This window comes from Elephantulus edwardii, unplaced genomic scaffold (genome assembly GCF_000299155.1).
Source record: "Elephantulus edwardii isolate Elephantulus edwardi_28Jun2011 unplaced genomic scaffold, EleEdw1.0 scaffold00011, whole genome shotgun sequence".
NCBI classification, from domain to species: Eukaryota; Metazoa; Chordata; class Mammalia; order Macroscelidea; family Macroscelididae; genus Elephantulus; species Elephantulus edwardii.
The window spans coordinates 23,583,762-23,607,299 of record NW_006399761.1 but is presented as its reverse complement, the minus strand read 5'-3'; the positions used below and the strand labels follow the sequence as shown (position 1 = coordinate 23,607,299).

Below are 23,538 nucleotides of genomic sequence, written 5' to 3'. Positions count from 1 at the left end.
TTAGGTTGTTTATTTTTCATTTCAATGAACATCTACAGAGATTTTGGGATTCCATTCATTCATTGTTGCACCCTTCTCCCCGCACAACCCACCCCCCTCGCCCCCCATTTGCTCCTCTCCTTGAAAAGCAAAAGAAAAACTCCCTCATTGATGCTCTTCCCGTGAACAGCTGAGTTCTGTGGCATTCTTACTAATCCTGAGATTCATTCTGTGATCTGTGTGTGATAACATGATACATTTTTCTTTTTTTTTTAACATGATACATTTTTAAATTAATAATTTTATGCTTACTAATAAGATGTTTTAAATTAACATTTGATTTCTTACTGATATTCATATTTTATAACTAGTACATTTTTGAAGCAAAATTCCATTTGCGCATTCAAAAGGCAGCTTACCATAACTCTGTGTGTATATATATGTGAGTGTATACATACATATATGTGCCTAGCTTTTTCTTAACTATCATCCATATTTTTTTGAAATACAGGCAGGCCCTGGGTTCCAAATGTCTGGCTTACGGCATACTCCTACTTGTCCTTTAATGTGTAAATTTGCTCTAGTTTTGAACTGTTTGATAAACCTCCTTGTGAGCAGCTTTGAAACCACTGGAAATTCTTGAAGCCTTTTCTTGCACGACCTCCTATTCTCAGGTGGATGCCAACTCATACCAATCATCCACCATGTCTCCAAGGTGTGAACTTAGTGGTAGGAGCCGGTGCGTCTTTCTCCCACAAGGTGACTGGTGGATTGGAAACACCCACCTTTTGGTTAGCAGTTCGACACATGATACGCTTTCTTGTGTGTCTGTTCCAACACTATAGAACAGAGGACAGTTGTCACGTAGTGTTCCAGGGAAATCTTCATAGAACCAGACTATCCCAATATTTCACCGTGGAATAGCTAGTGAGTCAGCTTTCTTCGCCTTTGATCGGTAGCCCAGATCTGCCCACCATGGGTCCTTCTTTTAAGTTTACAGAGACTTTGGATTTCCATTCATTCATTGTTGCACTTTTCTCCCTGTTCATCCCTCCCCCTTCAATTAGCTTTTCTTTTTGAAAAGTAAAAGAAAAAATTCTTTCATTGTTATATAGTCCCTCCCCCCAAGTCCACTCTACTGTGCACCCTTTGTTCTGGACTCCGGTCATAACAATAATATCTAATCATATATCCCTTTTAAACAGTACTCTCCCTCATCTGTTTCACTGCAGTATACATTATTTATCCCATCTTTCTCAGTCTCCCCTCAACTCCTGTGTCAGTCCTCTTTTATAACAGTGGCATTATGTCATATTTGTCTTTTTGTGACTGACGTATTTCACTCAGCATAATGTCCTCCAGGGTCACCCATTTTGTGTAATAGTTCATGAGTTCCTTGTTTTTCACATGGGTTCTTCTTGTATTAATCAAATATAAACCATACCCAATGCTGTCAAGTTGATCCCAGCTCATCACAACCCACCATTGACTTTCCAAGGCTTTGAATATAGTGTCAGAGGAGAAGAAGATGGATTTGAACTGCTGACTTTGTGGTTAGCACCCTAACAGGTATGCCTCCAGGATCCCCTTCTTGCACTAAAGTATGTCTGAATAAGAACTGTGTGTAGCTGCTTTGAATTAATCCACAAATTCTACAGAAAGATACAATTGTATGAACAGATGTCATGTTTGACCTGGTGCTGCCTGTGCCTGTCCTGTAAAGGAGTCCTCACACATAATAACACACACACACACACACACGTGCGCGCGCTGTATTGTTTGCCATCCTAATGAGCTCCTTGCCCTTAAACAAACAAAAGTTGGGAACAAAGATGTGAAAATTTTAACCTTTTGCTGCTTGTGGGATTAGAAAACTCACGCATTATCTTGTCTTTGAACATTCAAATTATGTTTAACTTGCTTTTGCAAGGGCATTTCATGAAGTGTAATTTAGTCATGGGTGGAATTTTTGAAAATCTACATATATTAGGACAAAAAGTAAATAAGTGAAGCAATACGGCTTAAGTAGATAATTGGATAAAAAGCTGTGTTTTATTTGGTAATCTAAAGTATTAAGTTCCTTTATCCAAGAAGTACTGCAGGAATGAATAGAACCAAACAGTATGATAAATGTTACTATATTAGCTCATCAACAAATTCATCCCTTGTGTTTCATAGGTACTCTACCTTTTAAGTGAATCTTAATGGTTTATGTATATTTTATAGCTCTGACATTGATAGGGTTGACATTATAACATTAATTGATGCTCCGTGTCTGACATGTACTGCACTTATGCGATAGATATTTTATCCGGGGAAAAACAGAAAGAAAACAAAGCCTGCTTATCTTTTTTTTTGTTTTCAGACCATTCCTTTTACTTTTCAACCAGCTGAGTAAAACCCTGCCCCTCTTACTCATTATTTCTCTTATTAGGAAGATCTTCTAAGCTTAGTAGTTAAGAACAGAACTTTGTCACAGCAACTCACAGTTTCGAGCATTATTCCCATTTTATGGATAAGGAAACTGAGATTAGAATGGAAGGTAATTCATCCATCACACTGCCTTCAACTCTGCTCTTTCCATTATTCTAGATTGTCTATTCTAGAATAAGGAAGGAGGAGTGGCATCCACTTCCATAATAGCTTGCCTCCGGAAACCCTATGAACCTGGAGAGAGGATGAAAGGCACCCAAGCGTCGAGGACTCTCCTTCATAGGGTCGCTATGAGTCGCCTGCGACTCGACGGCATTTAACAACAACAACATTCTAGAATAAAAATTGTTACGAATACAAGTTTAGACAGTCATATCTGTATTATCAGTGAGGGTGACTTACATGATCTGCTGAGCATTTTGATGTAGCATATTGGGGTGTTGTTTTTTCTAATTGAGGAAATGAATGGATGCAGTTAAACAACTCTTTCTGAAATACGGTCACTTTTCAAAGAACGTGAGGTTAGGCTCACAGGCATTGTTGACTCCAGTTTGTCATAAGACTGACATTCTTAGCAATCACAGTCTTCACAGAGCCTGTGGGGTTTATAAAAAATGTCTGTAATCAGTGGCTGTCTAAACATGATTTTTATTTTTTTTTTTAAACTTAAAGCAAATCCTGTTTCTCTTCAGTGTTGTGAATACCACTAGTCAGGACTCGGCGGTCTTATTGCTAAGCTGGTTGTAATGAAGGCATTTCTACGTCCCCAGGAGGCTTCTCTCAATCAGAGTTGGTCAGTCTTTCTTTCCCACTAGACAGTCTCAGAAGAGGCCATCACTTCTCACTGGGCCTCTTAGGGCCACCAGTTATATCGGAGCACATTGGTGCTATTTGATGAAGGACCAGATCCCAGAGAGACTCAGCTCACTCGTTGCTCTAGAGTTAGAACTGATTGTTGGGTTTCTCAGTCTGTAAATCACCTGGGAGAGCATTGCCCCCTTTTCTCCCATGTATCTGTGAAACTTTATATACTTTCATGGTGATTTTGAGATCTTGTTTTTGAACAGCAGTGAAAATATTCAAGTGCAAACCTTGGCTGAGAAATCCCTTCCTTGTATTTGTACTGAAAGCTTCCAGTCAATTGGAAATTTGCACATAGGAAAGGAAGCTCTTGTCCTTAGAGTGGGCTTCCCAGGGCATGCGTGTGGAGAATGTGCTCTTGGAAAATGTTATCACTAGGCTGCATTTTTTATGACTTAACCAGAAATCAAATTTTTGCCTGCATGTGAATGATATTAAAAATGTTTCTACTAAGTTTTGGAAAAATACTTATTAGAGTTTAGCGAAAGCTGATGAATCTTTGAAGCTATTTTCACTTTTTCTCTTCAGTGCAGTTCTAAGAAAGGAAGCCATGGAGGGTGGAGTAGGATATAAAGAAGACTTAATTGAAGTTTGAAGCAATTTTCTTTCCAGTTGTTTTTGTCTGGTCAACAACATCAATGGTTAATTGCATAGGTAGGCCATCTTTAAGCGGTTTGACAATTAATACTATCTTGAAAATGAATTCTTTGGCTCCTGCTTTTGTAGATTTTTATTGGCTTGCCCTGTCAAGGTGTCATCTTTGGTCCCATTAAATTATTCTTTAGGTCAAGTTCTTTGGGGAATATATTATCTTTGTTTTTAAAGAAAATTTATTCCAATGCGTAGTGACTTTTGTCCAGTTTCCAAAGCTGTGAATCTTTCTGAAATAAGACTCCCCATCTTTCTCATGCAAAGTTCCTGAAGGGCCCGAACCACTGACCTTTGGGCTAACATCTCCACATGTCAACACTTCAATATTATAAAAAGAAACACACTCACTGTTGCTGAGTAGAACTGACCTAGGTGTTGGCAAGGATGTCAGTCTTTACAGACACAGACTGCTGAGTCTTTTACAGAGCACTTGGTGGGTTCAAATGACTGTGGGATGACTTTGCCACTGTACCGCCAGGTGTGTATTCACTGGAGTCATGGAGTACTACAAACGATTAACTACTACAGTAACCAAAAGGTTGGTACTTCAACCCTCCCACCCCCGTTTTCTCAGTACAGAGGTGGAGCAGTCTGCTTCTGAGAGGTCACAGTCTTAGAACCCTATGTTGGTGGTGGTGTTTGCTTTAGAATCAGAATTGACGCATCACTGACTCTCCAGCAGGTTTTCGGTGGCAGTAAGTCATACAGGAGGAGATTGCCCAGCCTCTTCCTTTGAGGCAGCTGGTGAATTCAAATTGTGTGCCTTTGGGATTGCAGTGCAGCTTCTTATCACCAGGCCACCAGCACTATTCTGCTCACATAGGGACATCATGAATCAGAGCCAATCTGGTGGTAACTGGTTTAGTCTAGTCTACATATTCATTATTTCATTTGTTAAGTATTTTTAGTCCATACTGTGTCAAGTACTTTTCTAGGTCCTGGAAATATAGTGGTAAAATTAAATGATTGTTGTTGTGTGCCATTGAATCAGAATCAGAAATGGCCCATAGCTGATCCACCAATGGGTTTTCAAAGGTATTAAATCACACAGTAGGAGATTATCCATTCCTCTCCCATGGAGCCTCTGGTGGTTTTGAACCTCATACTTTCAGGATTGCAGCACAGCTTCTTACCACTAGGCCACCAGAGGTTTAAAGTCATATACCTGGGGACATTTATTTATTGTGTACTATGAGAAGTTGTACCTTTAGGCTATTATATTCTGCTCTGTTAAATACCAGTGAATATAGGCCCAGTCTCATAGTTTGCTACTATGATTAAACACCTTGTACAACAATCAGGACATGGTCAGAGGTCAGTGAGTGCTTTGATGCTATTTCTTGTCATTATGGTCCTAACTGTTCTGGAAGAAGCCTTTGTAGCCCAGTGGTGAAGGGCTGGGCTAAAAGGACACCAGCAGCTCTGTGAGGGAGAAGGGCTGGTGAGCTGTTCCCGTGAAGATCACAGCCCGGGAAACAACTCTGTCCTGTAAGGTTGCTTTGAGTCAGGGTTGGCTCTGTGGCACAGAACAGCCACTGGCTGGAGCTATGCGGTGTTTCCTAAAAACCAAAATGGCCTTGGGCTGAGAAGGGTGAGTAAGAAGGCTGGTAGGTTGACTGTCTGCTCACTGGTGCGTCATGCCTTATGACTTGGACCAGTGTGGGTGTGGAAACATCTCATGATCTCCTCAGCCTTTCTTTCCTGTCCTCTCCCCCTGTCCATCTAGCTCATGGGCAGGACAAGGCTGGAACACTATACCTTTACAGACTTCTGAACTTCCTTCCCTTTTCCCCTTTCCCCAATTTCTGTCCCCCAGGACTTAAAGAGATCCTCTGAACAGCAGACCTGCCCTGTCCTTTGCCATCCTTGTGATTCTAGTCCTGTTATTACAGTCTCTGGGCCAGTCCATTTGATTGTGGATATTCCTCTCTTTCTCTGACCCTCTCCATTTCTAAGCATGATGTCTTTTTTCCAAGGACTGGTTGCTTCTAACAGCATGCCCAAAATATCTGAGCTGAAGTTTCATCATCCCTGTCTCTAAGGAACACCCTGGCTGTACCCTTTCCAAGACATATTTGTTTGTCCTTTTGGTAGTCTGTGTAACATTAAGTACTCTTTTACAACGCCGTAACTCAGAGGCATTGATTCTTCTGACATCCTTATTCATTGTCCAACTTTCAGATTCATAGGAAGGAATTGAAAAGACCATGACTTGAATCAGGCATGCCTTAGTCTTTAAACTGATATCCCTGCTCCTCAGCACCTTGGAGAGGTCCTTGATAGAGCCAGTTTCCCCAGTACAGTGTCTTTTGATTTCTTGGCTATTGTCAAGGTAGTTGATTGTGAATTCAAGTAAGATGTGATCACTAACCACTTTAATCTTCATTCCGTCTATCATAATATTGCCTGCTGGCTTGGTGGTGAGGATTTTTATTTTCTTAATGTTTATATATAACCCATATTGAAAGCTTGTAGTCTTTGATCTTCTTCAACAAGCATATCAAGTCATCTTCACTTTCAGCAGGCAAAGTTGTGTATTCTGCATAATGCAGGTTGCTGATGAGTCTTCCTCTGATTCTGATGCTACATTTTTCTTTATAAAGCCCAGCGTCTCAAATGATTTGTTGTTCATACCAACTGAATTAGGTATGGAGAAAAGAGACAGCCCTGATGCACACCTTTCTTGATTTTAAACCATGTAGTAGTCTCCTGCTCTCTTTAGACAATAGCCTCCCGGTCTAGGTTTTGCATAAGCACAACTAAGTGTTCTGGGCTCCCCCATATCCATCACCAAAATGTGTTTTTCCCCCCATTTTTTTTAAACTCCCTTGTGTTCATTTATGCATAAAAATAGTTGTTGTAGTGTAGCTCAGACTTAGCCAGGTGCCAGTGCTATTATAATAAAAAGTAAATAAAACAGAAAGTAATGAAGTAATTTAGGAGTTTGGAGTTTATCCTACAGTGAATAGGAGTCATTAAAGAAATTTGAGTTGGCAGTATTATGATCAGAACTATTCTTTGGGAAAATTATTCTTTGTATAAGATTGACTGAAAGGTAGACAGATTAACTGAAAAAAAAATGCCTTGGTAACTTCTTTTCGTATTTCTTTTTTTAATTAATGTACATTGTGTTTCATTCAAACACATTGTGTTCTGTACAATCTTTCTTTGCTTTTGTGTTTCATGTATGCACTGTCTGCCATATGATTAATTAGCATTGCTCAATGCCTGTTATGACACCATCTTTTCAAGTCCCAGTGCGTCGTTGCCACTAATCTGTCCTTCCACGTTTCCACTTTTTCTATCTTTTTTCCCCTTTTGGACATTTATACATGTCTTAATAGTTATCCTTCTATTTTTATAATATTGGAGAATGCCTCAATAAATTTTGTTTTTAAATGTTCTAGGCACAAAATGATAAGGACATGTCAAATCCAACAGTGGCAGTAGAAACAGAAGATTAATTAATAAACTAAGGTGGGATCCAGTCAGTCTTACAGAGTCCAGTCACTTCACCCAGTTTCCAAAATGGAGAAAAGGGGTTAGCCTTAAATGCAGGGGTCCTCCTGGAGATCTTATTGACAAGAGGCTTAAACAATGAAACAATCTACACAGACCCTCAACCAAAATAAGAGTGCCATCATACGGAGTCGAGCCAGTGGAAGTCCAAAATGGAAGAAAAGCACTTGGCAGTATATATTGTTGTTATTAAGTGCCATCCGGTACTGAACCCATTAAACAAAAGACTTTAACCTTGTTTTATAACTACTGTCCTTTCTCTAAGTTCAAAGAGTTTCCACAGGCATGTTTAGGAAGTGGATGCCACTCCTGCTTCCAAGCCAGTCTTCCTTAATCTGTTAGCTAACCAGATATTGTCCACCATGTGTAACCATTATCGCACTTGGCAGTTTGGTGGAACTCCCAGTTTTAAGAGAGGTTGGAAAGCAGGAGTGGCATCTACTTCCTAAACCACATGCCTCTGGAAACTCTATGAACTTGGAGAAATGATAGTTATAAAAAGACCTCAGGTCTCTTGTTCATGGAGTTGCTATGAGCCGTTCATGACTTGATGGTAGTCAACAACAACACCATGAAATATATCCCTAAATCAAGAAGCTCTTATGCAAACAGAGCAAGGGAATATATAATGGATTCAAAGGAAGGAAAATGTGCATTAACACTTTATCCTTTCCTCAAGTGTATTCAGTCTATATGCTGAACAAATCATTCAAGAAGTTAGACTATATGAAGAAACATGTGGCATCAGAATAGGAGGAGATTGGGGGAGCAGCGGAATGCTCATGGAGTTTGAACCTTACCTTGGTTCTTAAATTTGGGGGCCTATGGCCCTTGGGTCTGTTTTTAATTGTTTTTGGTCACACATTCTTATAATTGGCACAGCACTGGTCTGTGCATTGTTGTACAGAGGTAACTCTTGGTTGCTGTGAAGTTGAACACTGTGATACTGATGTGTCAAATGCGGTAACAGTTACCCATGATGGACAGTATTTGGTGGAACTCCCCAGTTGAAACAAGCTTGGAAGCAGGAGTGGCATCCACTTCCAAAATAGCTTGCCTCCAGAAACCCTGCAGACTTGGAGAAATGATGATAGTTATACACGTGTTCAGGTCTTTTATTCATAGGGTCTTTATGAGTCGTCTACGACTCGACAGCAATTAACAACAACAAGGTGGGATTACTCATAAATGAGAGACTTCCACATGAGAAGTATGTGGAGCTGAAGCCCAGTAGAGAAATGCAGGGCTCCTCCCCCTTGTGTGTGCACTCTCTCTTGGAGTGGGCTGCTGTTGTCGAGCCAGAACCCCAGTCTGTTAAATATTCCCTTTGTTAAATAGGGAGCGCTGGTGGCCTCGTGGTAAGAAGCTGTACTACAGTCCCAGAGGCACCCAGTTGGAGTCCACAAGCTGCTCTGTAGCAGAAGGATGAGAAATCTCCTCCTTTTCAATTTACTGCCTCTGATAACTCACTGGAGGATTCACAACAACTTGTTAAATATTCACTCTTTGTACCCCCTTTTCTCCCCCACCTCTAACACATAACTTGAATAAAATGAATGCTCACTCTTCTTTTGCTCTGTTTAACTTACTCTGATGTTATGGAAATCCTACACACACATACCCTCTAGTCCAGATACTGTCTCACTCACAAAACTTTTCTTGTTGTTTGTAGTAAGAAGGGATATGCCAGCTCGTAATCACTGGGAAACCCTGTGTACTTTCTAACCAGAAGATCTTGTTCTTAACAATATAGCCTTCAATTACAGAATTGAAGTTTAGAAAATAAAATGATACATTGCCATTGGTAATGCTTCAGATTGATGAATGTATAATCTGATGATTTTGGTTTTTTTTGAGAGGCGAGATATAATTGGAAGCAAGAGTGTCATCCACTTCCTAAACAACATGCCTCTGGAAACTATAAACTTTGAGAAATGATGATAGTTATAGAAAGGCTTCAAGCCTTTTGTTCATAGGGGGCCACGAGTTGTGCTTGACTTGATGACAATCAGTAGTAACAACAACAACAACATAATTCGGAGCTTTGGTACCCAGTGGTTGGGAGTTGCACTGCCAACCCAGAGGCACTCAGTTCATAACCGCAAGGTGCTTTGCAGGAGAAAAATGAACACTATCATCTCCTGGGCATTACAGCCTCTGAAAACCCACTAGAGGGCCAGCTGAGCATCAGACACCAGCAACATAGTTATTTAGATTAGCGTTCTTGTGTTTGTCTTCAGAGATAAGGACTAGCATATGGGAACCCATGTAATGCCTCTCCAGTCATTTACATAAAAAGAAAAAAGAAACAAAGCCATCAGCCAAACCCACAGGCCTCTCAAGTTGGTTCCAGTTTGCGGAATGACCCACAGCTGTATTTCTAAGACTAAAATCTCTATGAGAGGGGACCATTGTATCTTTCTCCCATAAAAAGACTGGTAGATTCCAGTCTCTCAGCAGTTAGCAGTCCAGCACATAACACACCGCATTTCCGGGGTGCCTTACATAAGAAGTTTCCAAACAGTCTTTTGTCAGATAATTGGCAACATGATAAATTTTTCCCTTCAAAACTATGCCTTATTTTAAAAAATGTTTTCATTTGATTTTAAGATCCATCACTCCTCAGATTTTGTGGCATTTCCAGGGTTAATGGTGGATGTCAAAAGTGCATGCTAATCTGCCATCTTCCCCTCTTCCCCCCCAGCTTTATGAAGTCCTGTGCAGTGCTCTGAAATTCTAGATGCTTAGAAAATGTCTACACTCAGATAAGAATTTTGCTTCAATTGGTATTTTCGTTTAAAATATTTATAGTTATGACAAATGAGGTTTGGGGTTTTAATCCCAGTAGTGCTTGCTAGTTTCTTCACTAATGTTCCTGTCTGCTAGCAGTTTATTATTGTAATGGATGCAGTGATAGAAGGCAGCCGTGGGTAGCAACCCGAGTAAAAGAAGAAAATGTCTTACAATGGAATAATACATTTACAGAAATTATGGCAATTTCTGCCAAGTTAGCCATTCGGCCTCCTTCTCTTTAAGGATTGGTGAAAAAAACAAGGCTCTTTGTATTTGTTAGAGGGGATAGATTTGACCAAGGATATGTGTATTTCAATTTCATATTTTGCTTTTATTACAGGATCCTCATGCAGAGGAATTTGAAGACAAAGAGTGGACATTTGTCATAGAAAATGTAAGCTAATGGCAAATTCCTTTCACATTTTTTTTATGTGTTATTAAAGGTGCTTTAGCATTTTGGCAGTAGGAGAAACATTACCTTGTGAAAATAAAAATGTGATAAATAACTGATTTTTTATTTTTCCTTAAGGAAATAGTAGCCGATATCAGAGTTACTGCCTTTTGTTATTATTATCTTTATAAATCCTGTCTTTATTTTCTTTGAGGAGTAGAAACATGATATAGAAACATACAGGTATATTTTAATACATACATATACGCATAAAAAAAGACATAAATCATAAAGATTCACTCTGATGATGGAGAATTGGCATTTTGCCAGTTAGTATACGTGAGAGAGAGACGCTGGATCATTTGTATTATGCCTGAGAATGAAGATAACGATTCTAGTCAGAAAATTAGTGGGTGACTGACTGTATGATCCTTTTTTTTATTCCTTATATATTCCATGGTAACATCGCACTGCCTCCTGATTCTGCCTGTCTGCTATAGCAAAGCACGCAACATTTAAGTCCATGATTTCAAGCAGCTGAAGCCTCTGATAGACAAAGCTGTGCAATCATAAATGTGGTTTGTCCTAACTCACATAGGTTTTAATTTTGGTGGTATCCATGCTTGAGGAGGTGCCCATGCACAGTCGAAGGGATTGAGAAATTGTGGTACATTCACATGATGGAACACTATGCAGCACTCACGAGCTATGATTTTGAAAATTACTGCATAACTTGGAAGGACTGGAGAGCATTATGCTTATTGAACTAATTCAGTCTCATAAGGACAAATACTGCATAAGACCATTATTGTAGAAATACAAAGGTAACTAGTAGAAGGTGTATGAGGATCCAAGGTGGAAAGGATGGGTGCAGAGGGGTGAGGATGGGCGGGGGGAAATCATAGGGTCGAATAATTTAGTAGGTGGAGGGAGAGGCAATCGAAATGGGAAGGATCTGGCAGGGATCTGGCAAGACAAGGTAATGATGGGCATAGTTCATTGGTGATTAGATTTATAAAACATAATAGGAATGATCATATGAAACCCAATGTGAATGAAGAATTGTGTGAAACACAATGTATACAAACTCTGTAAGCAAACCAATATAAAAGAAAATTTTTTAAAAAGCACAAAACTATAATTTATATATTATGAAATCTCAGGTGACTAAAAGGCATATAGGCATCTCTGGGTGGTACACATAGTTACTGCCACCTTTGGCTGCACATGTTTGAGTCCACTTAGGACTCAGAAGAAAAACTCTATGGATGTACAGTCATGCTCAAATCCATGCCAACTGGCTTGTGGTACCAGGCATATAGTAAGTGTTGAGTAAATGATGATTTGATGAGTATTACAGGAGGCAGGCAATTAAAGTATACTGATTGAGAATGTGGGCTTGAGTCAGAGAGATCTGATTCCAAGTCCTTCTCCTTACAAGCTCTTAGTCAATTGACTGTTTCCTAACTTCTCTAAGTGTCTGTTTTTTAAGCCTTGTGACTCTAGGATTGTGGTGAAAATCAAAAAGTTCTCAATGAATATTAGCTTTTATGGAAATTTTCTTCAACATCTTTATTGTACTCTGAAAGTGTGTTGTTGTTATAGACCCTCTAGTTGGAATCAGCTTACAACTGCAGACTCTCCAGCTAGTTTTCCAAGCCTATAAATTATGTGAGAGATTGCCCATCTTTCTCATAAGGAACACCTTGTGGATTCGAACTCTGTACCTTTGGGTAGACCACCAGCACACCCTCTAAAACTGTGTGTGTGGGACGCTTAAAATATGTATTGCCGACAAGGAATACATATTTTTAAAAAAAGTCATTGGAGGGAGAAGGAGGAAAATGTGCAACAACGAATGAATGAAAATTCAAATTTTCTGTAAATGTTCATTAAAATCACAATAAAAGAAAAAGATACAAAATACAAAAGAATGATTGTAAAAAACACAGTGTGATAGAGAAAATATAAAACCAAAAAACACCAACCAAAAAATATATATACATACGCATTGCGACATATTCTTCCTTTCGATTCCTATCTGACTTGTGTATTGCATTTCAGTGATAAAATTTGTCTTAAACTTCCCTCAGCAGTAGGTGGGCCATTTAAAAGCTTGCAGAAATGATAGCTAGTGAGTGATGTAAGGTTGCAAACAGGGTAGGGGAATTTGTAGGCTTGGTTTCACATGAACCATTTGAGATTTATTAAGGTTCACAGCAGTTTTGGCTTGTGTAGTGACAGGCTTGAGTATTATACTTCAGGTAGCAACTAAGGTTAGGGGGAAAGAAAATGAAAACAAACAAAACCTCACAAAAACCAGTAACTCTTCATGACATGGGTTACAACCTCAAAAGCTAGCCCAGTGGGGAGTCTTGATTTTCAGTACTCAGACCTATTATTCTGCATTTGAAGTCTCTGTTAATCTGATGGATTAAAGAATAAACCTGTCAAATTTGAATTCTAATAAATGACAAAGTATGTGAAAACGGTATTTCTTTAGAAAGTTGTTCTTGCTACATGATTAATCTTACCTGGAAAACATCGCCGCACAAATGATTGTATGAATTAGATTTTATGTCTGATCAGATGATTTTGGGAGACTTTCTCTGAATGATGCACTTGTGGGTGGAACACGGCTTATATGGAGAGTGTAGGCCATGGGTATGTTTTTTAATAGCAGAAGGATTTCCTGTTTACTTTTTTTCTCTGTCTCCTCAAATATGAATTTGGAAAAAAACCCTGGCATTTTCTTTCTTTCATTGCATAACTCATTGTTGATCACCATCACCAAGACTCTAGACAGCAGAATAAAATGCCTTCTGGTCTTGTGCACAGAGGTCTCTGTGGGTCAGACTGTTGGGCTCCATAGGGATTTTATGGATGATTTTCAGGAACAGATCACCAGGCCTTCCTTCGTAGTCTTCCTTCAGTCTGTAAACTTTGCCCAGGCGTGTTGAGTGTCATAGAACTATGCAGGCATCTACTGATGGAGGGCAGGGGCTGTTCATAAGGTGTGTTGACTGGGTGCTCCCTCCCCTCGCCAGAGGAAACAAAGACTTTAGGTTGGGGTACAGTTGAGTATAAATCATGGTGTTAGGTCTTCAAAACCAGACAACCTTGAATCTCTCTCAGGAATTTATTTTCTTTATCTGTGAAGCAAAGAGTGTTTATGGAATTATCTCCGATGACTTTTCTAGGTCTACAGCTTCAGTTTAGTTAGTAGGTTAATAAAATTCTAGAAAATTAATTTATAGATCAAAGATTTTAATTTTGAAATTTATAAATCTATTATTTAAAGGAATTATTGGGTGCTCCTTTTTAGAATCAATCAATACAAATTTTCTAATTTGTATATTTTAAAAATCCATATTAACATTTTTTTCTATGCATTTTCATTTCTGAAATAGATTATGAATACTTTTCATGAATACAGTTTCTTACTCTAGATTCTTTTTTTTTTTTACTCTGGATTCTTAAGACAACAGTTTCTTTCCTCTACTTTTTGCTTTTATAAGTTATTTGCAGTATTAGATGGGGCGGGGGGCACCAAGCCAGAAAGAAAATGAAATTGTAATGTAAACCAACTTTTTGTGTCAGGGAAGATACTACTTTCTGTAGCAGATGTGCTCTCGCAGCTATCAAAGAAAATATAGCCCATCTTTTATGGAAAGATCTGCTGTAGTTGTTGTTGTTATGTGCTGTCGAGTTGCTTGCGACTCATAGCGACCCTATGTACAACAGCCCTAAACTCTGCTCTGTCCTGTGCCAATTGCACCATCTCCGATACACCCATCCCAATTACCCCAGTCACTGAATTAATCCATCTCATAGAGGGCCTTCATCTCCTGCACTGTCCCTCCACCCTCCCAAGCATGATGTCCCTCTCCAAGGACCGATCCCTCCTTACAACATGTCCAAAGTATGTTAGACGAAGCCTCAGAATCCTTGCCTCCCAGGAGCCGCCGGGTTTGACCCTTCCCAGGATGAATCTGTTTGTTTTCCTAGCAGTCCGTGGTACCCTCAATACCCTTCTCCAGCACCACAGCTCAAAGGCATCAGTTCTCCTGCCCTGGATGTGCTCACCGAGTTGTGCCGAGAAATCTGGAGAACAACCACTTGGCCAACTGACTCGAAGAGATCTAGATTTGTTCCCATCCCAAAGAAGGGTGACCCGACAGAGTGTGGAAAGTATAGAACAATATCATTGATTTCACATGCAAGCAAGATTCTGCTTGAAGATTATCCAAAATGACTGGAACAACACATCAGCAGAGAGCTGCCAGAAGTCCAGGCTGGGTTTAGAAGGGGTCGTGGTACTAGGGATATTGTAGCTAATGTTAGATGGAATGTATCTCTGTGTTTCATTGACTATGCAAATGTGTTTGACTGTGTGGATCATAACAAACTGTGGCTGACTCTGAGAAGAATGGGAATCCCAGAACACTTGATTGTGCTAATGCGAAAACTATACTTGGACCAAGAGGTGGTTGTCAGAACAGAGCAAGGAAACACGGCATGGTTCAAAATTGGGAAGGGCGTACACCAGGGGTGTGTCCTGTCTCCATACCTTTTCAACCTGTATGCAGAACAGATTTTCCGGGAGGCTGAGCTCTATGAGGAGAAATGTGGGGTCAAGATTGGTGGAAGATCTATCAACAATCCCCAGATGACACAACCCTGCTTGCTGAAACTGAGGAGGACCTGAAGCGCTTGCTGCAGAGGGTCATGGACTGCAGCCTCCAATATGGATTGAGGCTCAATGTCAAGAAGACAAAGATTCTCACCACTGGGCCAATTGGCAGCATCAGGATGGATGGTGAAGAGATTGAGATTGTTCACAGCTTTAGTTTGCTTGGCTCCACAGTCAACACTCTCGGCAGCAGTAGCCAGGAAATGAAAAGACGTATTGCCATGGGAAAGTCTGCTGTTAGGGACCTCTCCAAAGTACTGAAGAGCAAAGGTGTCTCTCTGGAGACTAAGGTGCGTCTGATACAGGTCTTTGCAATCACTTGTTATGCGTCAGAGAGTTGGAAAGATCAGTACCAATGGAAATCTAGTACTAATGGGTTACGGTGACAGAAAGGAAAGGTATTCATCATTTGGAAGGGCTGTGCTATTAGTAATGATGATAGCATAATTAAGGCTTGCTAGGAACCTGAAGCAAGAGAATAACAAAGGTTTTATTGAGTACATTTTTATGAGCTAAAATGTCTTATGACTTTGGTGTTGTTGGCTTGTGCTGGTTTTGTAGCACAATTCTTTTCATAGGGAATTAGTGATTTGACCTCTTTTACCAGTATGATGTGTTTATTAAAACAATCGCATTTTTTAAGGTAAAGAGCTCCAGCTAAATGCAAATTAGAAAAAAAAAAGGTGACAGTAAATCACGTTCATTTACATTGCCCAACTTCAGAAGTATTTTGTAAAATTGCTTTACACCTAATGCAGTGGCAATGAGGTGCCGGGGGTGGGGAAAGCCCTCGTGAATTATATGCTGTAACAAAGCACTGAAATGAAACTAAGTGGTGCATTTGAACTGTGGTGTTGGCAAAGAATGTTGAATTTATTGTAGAAGTCCAAGAAAACAAACAGATCAATTGTAGAAGACACACAGCCGGATGCTTCTGTAAAGTAAAGGCATGAACCCGAGACTGCATACTTTTCCTTTCAGGTGAGCAGGAAAGATCATCATGTTGGTAAAGTAGAGGCCAAAAGAGCGAATAGTGGGAAACCCATAAATGAGATGAGTTGACAGTAGAGGCAATAATGAGCACAAGCATCCGGAGACCTGAAGGTGGCTTCCTCCTCTGTGTGCAGTCCCGTGAGGGTGGAGGTGACGTGATGGCAAGCAGCCGTAACTCTAAGAGAATGTGAATAATGGGACTCAGGGCACTAGACCAGTACACTTAGCTGCTTGCTTTGCATTCAAACAAGTTTTCACAGTCTGTGTGAGCTACTTAGTATTGAAGGATGACTTTGTGTACATAAACCTTAACAGAATGAAAAAGAAAGTGCTATTGTTGCACCTGAAAGATAGAATGGAATTGAATAACTCTCCCTCAGTAGTTTTCAGGAGGACTTAACTTCTATTTACAGAGACCAACCATTTTTACTTTACTTATCCAAGTGTAGTAACTGTTTTTACATATTCTAGAAAATCTGGAACAGTTTTCTGAGATGTTAACCAGACCCTGTTTGGATAGCTTGGTTAAGTAATTTGAACAGAGAAATTCTAGTCCATTGATCCCTCTATCTTTCCTTTTTTTGGCTTTTAGTTTGTAATCTTTTTATACATCATGCTTTTTATGTAGTAGATACTCAGTGTGCTGGAAGAGGAAGGAGTGAATGAATTAAGTGATAATATAAAAATGAATGAACTATTAGAAATTCTGTAAGGCTTATTTTGAGTGTGAATACATTTGTAACTTTTAAATTTGTGGCGAGATATATATATATATATATTCACTTCTGTAGCATTAACTCACAAAACTATCATCTATTTCCACAATTTTTCATCATCCCAAACAGAACTCTGTAAGGGCCGAGTTTTTAAGAGAGATATTAGCATTTCATCAACTTTTTTGAAAAATGTGAAAGGTTACAGTAGCGGTAAGTGTACAAGGGCCTCGTGCTCTCACAGCAGAAGCTTACTTGGGTTATGTTACGCTTCCATTGTGCTTGTAAAATGTCCCCATTAGAATAAATTTGTTGACACTAAGTTTAGTTTTCCAGTTTTGCCACATGGCAAATAGGCTACTCCCTGACACGCTCCTCCACAATTTTTTCACAGATAAGATGGATTATGACCCTACATCTCTTAATGCTACTGGCCTCTTGCTGAAATCATATAATTTCATTGTTACTATTAAGTCCCATTGAGTTGATTCTGACTCAGTGTCTTAGTTCTAAGGTACTGCTCTGAAAGAAATGCCCAAAATGAGTGACTTTAACAAATAAGAATTATTCTCTCAGTGTTCTGGAATCTAGAAAGAAAACTTTATGGCACCTTCTGGAGGGCAGGACTTTGTTTTTCTCCTGGCTCGGGAGGGAGGAGGGCCCTTGTCTTTCAGCTTGTTTCCCGGTTCCGGGGAGATGGCCTTGTGGATGGCGTATGTCCTGCCTTGTCCTTCCTGGTTTGATTGTTTAGTCTTTTTCATAACTCAAAAGAGATTGACTAAAAATATACTGTATTTATTAATCCTTTCTCCTTAACAGAACAAAGACAACCCATTGCCAATGGAATTATAACCAAGGGTGTAGAAGCTAGGATTGACAGAGAACAAAGATCCCCATTTCCAGTGGAATTAAAACCATGGTTGTAGAATCTAGAATTGACAGAGAACAAAGACAGCCCATTCCCAATTTAAGACAGTGGGTGTAGAAACCAGGATCGCAGCACTAGTTTTGGAGGACAGGGTTCAGTTTATAACATATAAAGACAAAGTTTCTGTCTGTTTCCCATAGGGTTGCTATGAGGCCGTATAATTGACTTAATGCCCCACAGAATTAGAACAACTATAAGTGTCTATTAAGCAGGCCAGATCTCAAGATACATGCCCTTATATCTTAAATGTGGGACTAAAGAACTGCTCTTAGACAATTTCTTTTAAGCAGAATTTAATACAAGCATTACATTTTTCTGGTAGTAGTGGTTTACTAATTAATTTGTGATTTCAGTAGTTTAAAAAAAAGTATTGGTTGTTGTTTCTAAGTGTTGTCAAGTCCAGTATGAATCCTGTGAACAACAGATCTGAACCCTGTCCTATCCTGTTCCATCCTTATAATCTCTCATATACTTGAGCCCATTGTTGAGCCAATGTGTCAGTCTCCATCTCATTGACGGCCCAAGCATGATGTCCTTTTCCAAGGAATAGTCTGTCCGAACATACCAAAGCATGTAAGATGAAGCTTCACCATCCTTGTCTGTAAGGAGCTGTCTGATTGCACTTTCTGCTGGAACTTACCTGTTTGTTCTTTTGGCAGTCCATGCAACACCCAGCACACTTTTGCTGCACCACAACTCAAAGGCATTAATCTTTCTTCTGTCATCCTTATTCACTGTCCAGTTCTCAGATGCATAGCAGGTGATTGAAAAGACCATGACTTAAATCAGGCAGATGCACCTTATTCTTTAAATGATCTGTGGGTCTGAAGAACTGCTCTTTGATAATTTCTTTTAAGCAGAATTTAATACAAGCACTACATTTTTCTGGTAGTAGTGGTTTACTTTATTAATTAATTTGTGATTTCAGTAGTTAAGTAAGGATCTTGTTGCTAAGTGCCATCGAGTTCACTATGACCCCTAGCAATCCTGTGAGCAACATCTCTTTAGTCCGTCTCTTTTCCCTTTTAAGATCAGGACAAATCATCCTGACACTTAAAAAGTATACTTTTTGAATAGAAAGAGAAAGCCTTACATTTCTTTACTTTGTTAGTGCTGCAGTCACCCAGTCAATAAAGAAAGTTTGATGCTTTACCAGTAGTATTCAGTAGTAACAGCAGAAGAATGGAGCATCCAGATAGTATCCCCCAAAGAGAAAAGTGTTCATGAGATATAAACCTAGCACAGTGCTCTTTAAGAGGATCATTGCTCTTGAGCGCATTAGAGAGGTCACTGACAGCAGACTTTTCTTGTGTCTTTTAGTTTCTTGACGGCTGATACCAATGGTGTTGATTGTGGATCTAAACAAGATGGTAATCAGCAACAACTTCAGTCTTTTCTCCATTTATCATGATGTTGCCTATTGGCCCAGTAGTGAGAATCTTTATTTTCTGATGTTGCTATGTAATTCATATCACAGGCTGTAGACCTTGATCTTCTGCAACAGGTGTTTCAAGTTCTTCACTTAGAGCAAGCAAGCTTGTGCCATTTGTGTAACGAATTAGTATTTGTTGAGTAATTATTATGTGTTAGATACTGTTCCTGCTGCTGGAAATGATGTAATATAAGAAGTAAATAAAAATCTCTTTCCTCACAGAGTGTGTGTGTGTGTGTGTGTGTGTGTGTGTAGCAGTGCTTTTTGAGTTGTGGGTTAATTCATTGCCAACTCTTCATTGAGTTTCTGAGACTGTAAATCTTAACGAGAAGAAGCCACGCATCTTTCTCCTGAGAAGTAGCTGATGAATTCCAGCCACTTACCTTTTGTTAAGCAACCTGATACGTTATGTACAATGTGACCAGGCTTCCTTAGATAATATGTTAAATATATAATATGTTAGATAAATACTATAGAGAAAAATAGAACAGTGATGGAGATAGAGAGAGCCTATCATTATAGTATGAACCTACTTATTTCTGGTAAGATCTCCAAATGGTAAGAGTATGTCTATCAAATTGATTTAAAAGAAAGTTTAATCAGTGGGATGTACAATTTGATGAGGGGTGAGGGAATTTGGAAGAATCTGTTCTGGAAAATAATATATTCAAATTTTGTAAATAAACTTGTATAATAAAAAAACAGAAGAGTGAAAATTGGGAAGATGTAGCGGGAAAAATATTTTTGACCCATATGTGAAACCTTTTCCTAGTCTGCAGCTCCCCTCAGTGGTGAATGGTGAGATTGACCCTTGCCGGGAGAAGCAGTTCCAGAAATAGCAGAAATAGCGGGTGAAAAGACTGCACTCTCACATTTACCTTCATTTTAAATGAGTTTACAAATCACATAGAAAGAACTGGGAAATTTCAAAGGCCTACGGTGTTCCCTTCTAAGATCAGAACAAATTGTCCTGACACTGAGAAAGTATATTCTTTGAACAGAAAAGAGAAGGCCTTACATTTCTTTACATTGTTTGTGCTGTAGTCACATAGTCAATAAAGAAAGTTTGATGCTTCACCCATGATGTTCAGTAGCAACAGCAGAAGAATGGAGCATGCAGTTAGTAGAAAATATCTCCTCCAAACAGAAAAGAGCTCATAATGTACAACCCTAACACAGTGCTCTTTGTTGGTCTAGTCACCAGCATAAAGCTAAGTAGTTCAAATCCACCAGATACTCTGCGAGAGAAGGAAGGAGAGTCTCCCACAGTGTGATTTACTGCCTCTGAAAACCCTCTGAAGGGTCAGCTGTAGGTTGGTTCTGACTAAGCACCATGTAACCAGCATATATATTATGCACTTACTATATAATCAGGTACTGTGAGGATTGTTGTAAATGCTTTATCCCCTTTTCTTATTACAGTGGAACTCTGTGAGGCAGGTACTAATAACCTTATTTTAAAAATAAAGACACAGAGGTTGACAAACGCCAAGTAACTTGCTCAAGGTTCTATAGTAAACCAGCCAGAATTTCATCCAGTCTTTTCTTTCTGCAAGGGACTATGCCCTTATTCTCTGTGCAGTAACCACCACCTTTAGGAACATTTAGGAAAAGGAATCCTCTGAAACAAAACTAACGAGGATACTTAATAGATTTTATTTGTTGATATACTTATAGGGAAATATATATGTATTAAATTAATAAATGTACTCTTTCATTATTGTTCATATTTGCCCCACACTTAATTTGACTTAATTATTTGACTGCTCATAGACATTATAAAATAGAATTCTAGAACAAATCCTTCACCAGAATTTTGGAGGGGTGAGGTTTTTTTTTCCCTTCCACAAAGCCTTTCCATTTCTTTTTTGTAAATTGAAATAATGCCACTTCATTTTATTGGCTCATTTGTTTCTAGTCATGGATACAGTTTATCAAATTTTGTCTGAGCTTCTTTGAAATAGAAAGAAAGTTACTTCTATAGAAGCTGAAACTTGATAGATAATTTTACCCCTTGTTAGCTTTGTAATCTTTGGCTTGTAATTTCACCTTTTTACCACTTTGTTCAGAATGCTCATCTGCTTCAAAAGCCCTCTTAAGTGTTGAAAAATAAAGATGGCCCTTTGAGAACTCAGGTGCACCAGATCCAAATCATGATAGTTTCAGTTGCCTCAGATGCATTTGAAAGTTGGACAGTGAATAAGGAATACTAAAGAAGAATTGATGCATTTGATGCATAATTGATGAATTATAATGTTAATGAAGACTATTGAATATGCCTTGGATTTCCAGAAGAGTAAACAAATATGTCTTAGAAGAAATTCAGCCAGAATACTTGTGAGAAGTAAGGATGAGGTACCATCATCTCATGGACTTTGGACAAGTTATAAGGAGGCGCTGGTACCTGTAGAACAACACTGTAGTTTGGGAAATCTCCTCTCATGGACTTAAAACCCCTGAAAATTCTCTGGAGGGTCAGCTATAGGTTGGTTCCAACTCAACAGCAATGAAGGTTTTAGGGGTTTTAAAACTTTTTTTTAAATTTAAATTTTATTTATTGTAAAAAAACATGTATGGAGATACAAGGGGTGAGAGTTGGGAGCAGAAGGGTGAGGATGGGCAGGGATGCAATTGCAGGGCTGCACAGTTTGGTGCGTGGAGGGGAGTAGGTGAAGGAAATGAGAATGATCCGGTGGGGACCAGAAGACACAGGGCAATGGTAAGCATAGTCCAATGGTGATTTTTTTTTTAAACAAAGAAACTGTCTTATTCACTTGTGGGTTTCTCATTTGGGAGTGGGGCACAGACTCTGGCTTCTTCATGCTAAACAGGAATGTTGATGGGAAGGGGAGCCCACTTTAACACCTTACTAGTGGTCCTGGGTTGAAGCTGCATGCCTTCTTGTTCTGTTAGAAGATATTTTCCTGATCTTTACTGCCCTCTGGACTGCAAAGTGTTTGCCACGGTGGGGCCAGAGAGGCTGGCTGGCTGAACCCTGAGGATCTATCCTCCTTTGCTTCCTTAGCTGGCAGTTGTATTTCCCTTTTGTCTCTGGAACTGAATTCAGGGTTCAGGTCTGGAGTAAAACTCAGTGTTAAGGTTACCTATAGGAAAGGGAGCAAACCTAGAGAAAACAAACTTGTGAGTTACGAATAGAAGGGTTTTGGAGGTGCTACTTACAGGTGTACTAGGGGAGGAGGTGGAGGAAAGTGGCCCAGATAAAACTCTCTGTATACTGACCTGAAGACTCTATCCAGGGGTTGGATGGCACACTCGCAGGGCTGAATGACTCACCTCATGGACCAAACAGCTCACCCCAAGGACTGAATGGCTCTCCCGAGGGCTGAATGGCTCACTCTGAAGGCAAATCAGCTCACCCCAAGGGCCAGACAGCTCACCTCGAGGGCTGGATGGCTCACTGCAGGGACTGAATGGCACACCCTGAGGGCCAGGTGACACACCCCGAGGGCTGGGTGACATACTCTGGGGGCTAGGTGGCACACGCCCCTACTGAAGTCCCCCCCAAGTCTTGACCCTGTGTCTCAATGAAGACCATGGCCAAGGACAGCACCCCCAGTTCCTGTGCTGCCACCATTACACCCCCTCTCCTCCACCAGATGGTCGGACTGTAATTTGAAATAGGCATCATTGCCCTCCCCCTTTATAAATGGAGAAGGGGATTTGAGAGTCATGAAGAGATCCTCCCTAGGTCTAAACAGTTCTTGGCAGCAGTAGTCAAGAAATCAAAAGATGTGGTGTACTGAGGATGTCTGCCGTCTCGGATGTTGCTGTTGTTAAGTGTTATTGAGTCGTAGACAGTCCTAATCAATCCATTGTGTTGATGATCTCTTCTGACCTGTCCAAGGAAATCTTCACTGACAGAGAGATACTTTCCCCTATGGATAGCAGCTCCATGGTGGTGGTAGTGGTGGTAGTGGTGGTGGTGGTGGTGGTGCTGCTGCTGCTGCTGCTGCTGCTGCTGTTGCTGTTGCCACTGCACCCCAACCCCTGTTCCTGCGCTGGGTGCCCACAGCTTGCCTGCTGCATAGGGGCTCTGCCGTGGGGCTCAGCGCTCGCCACCTGATCTAGGCTAGGGGACCCGTGGGCCCTGGCCCCAGCAGCAATGTGGGCTCGGCAGCAGGCAGAGGGAGG

At 40.0% G+C, this 23,538-nt stretch overlaps 1 protein-coding gene across 3 annotated transcripts in view; it reads left to right on the top strand.

Moving 5' to 3' along the window:
• Positions 1 to 23,538, top strand: part of EHBP1 (EH domain binding protein 1) — a 411,111-nt gene that overhangs the window by 63,082 nt on the left and 324,491 nt on the right. For all 3 annotated transcript variants that reach the window (XM_006880956.1, XM_006880958.1, XM_006880957.1), the window contains one exon: positions 10,577 to 10,630. In XM_006880956.1, the coding sequence (XP_006881018.1) occupies positions 10,577 to 10,630 (54 nt within the window). The remainder of the gene's footprint in view (positions 1 to 10,576; positions 10,631 to 23,538) is intronic.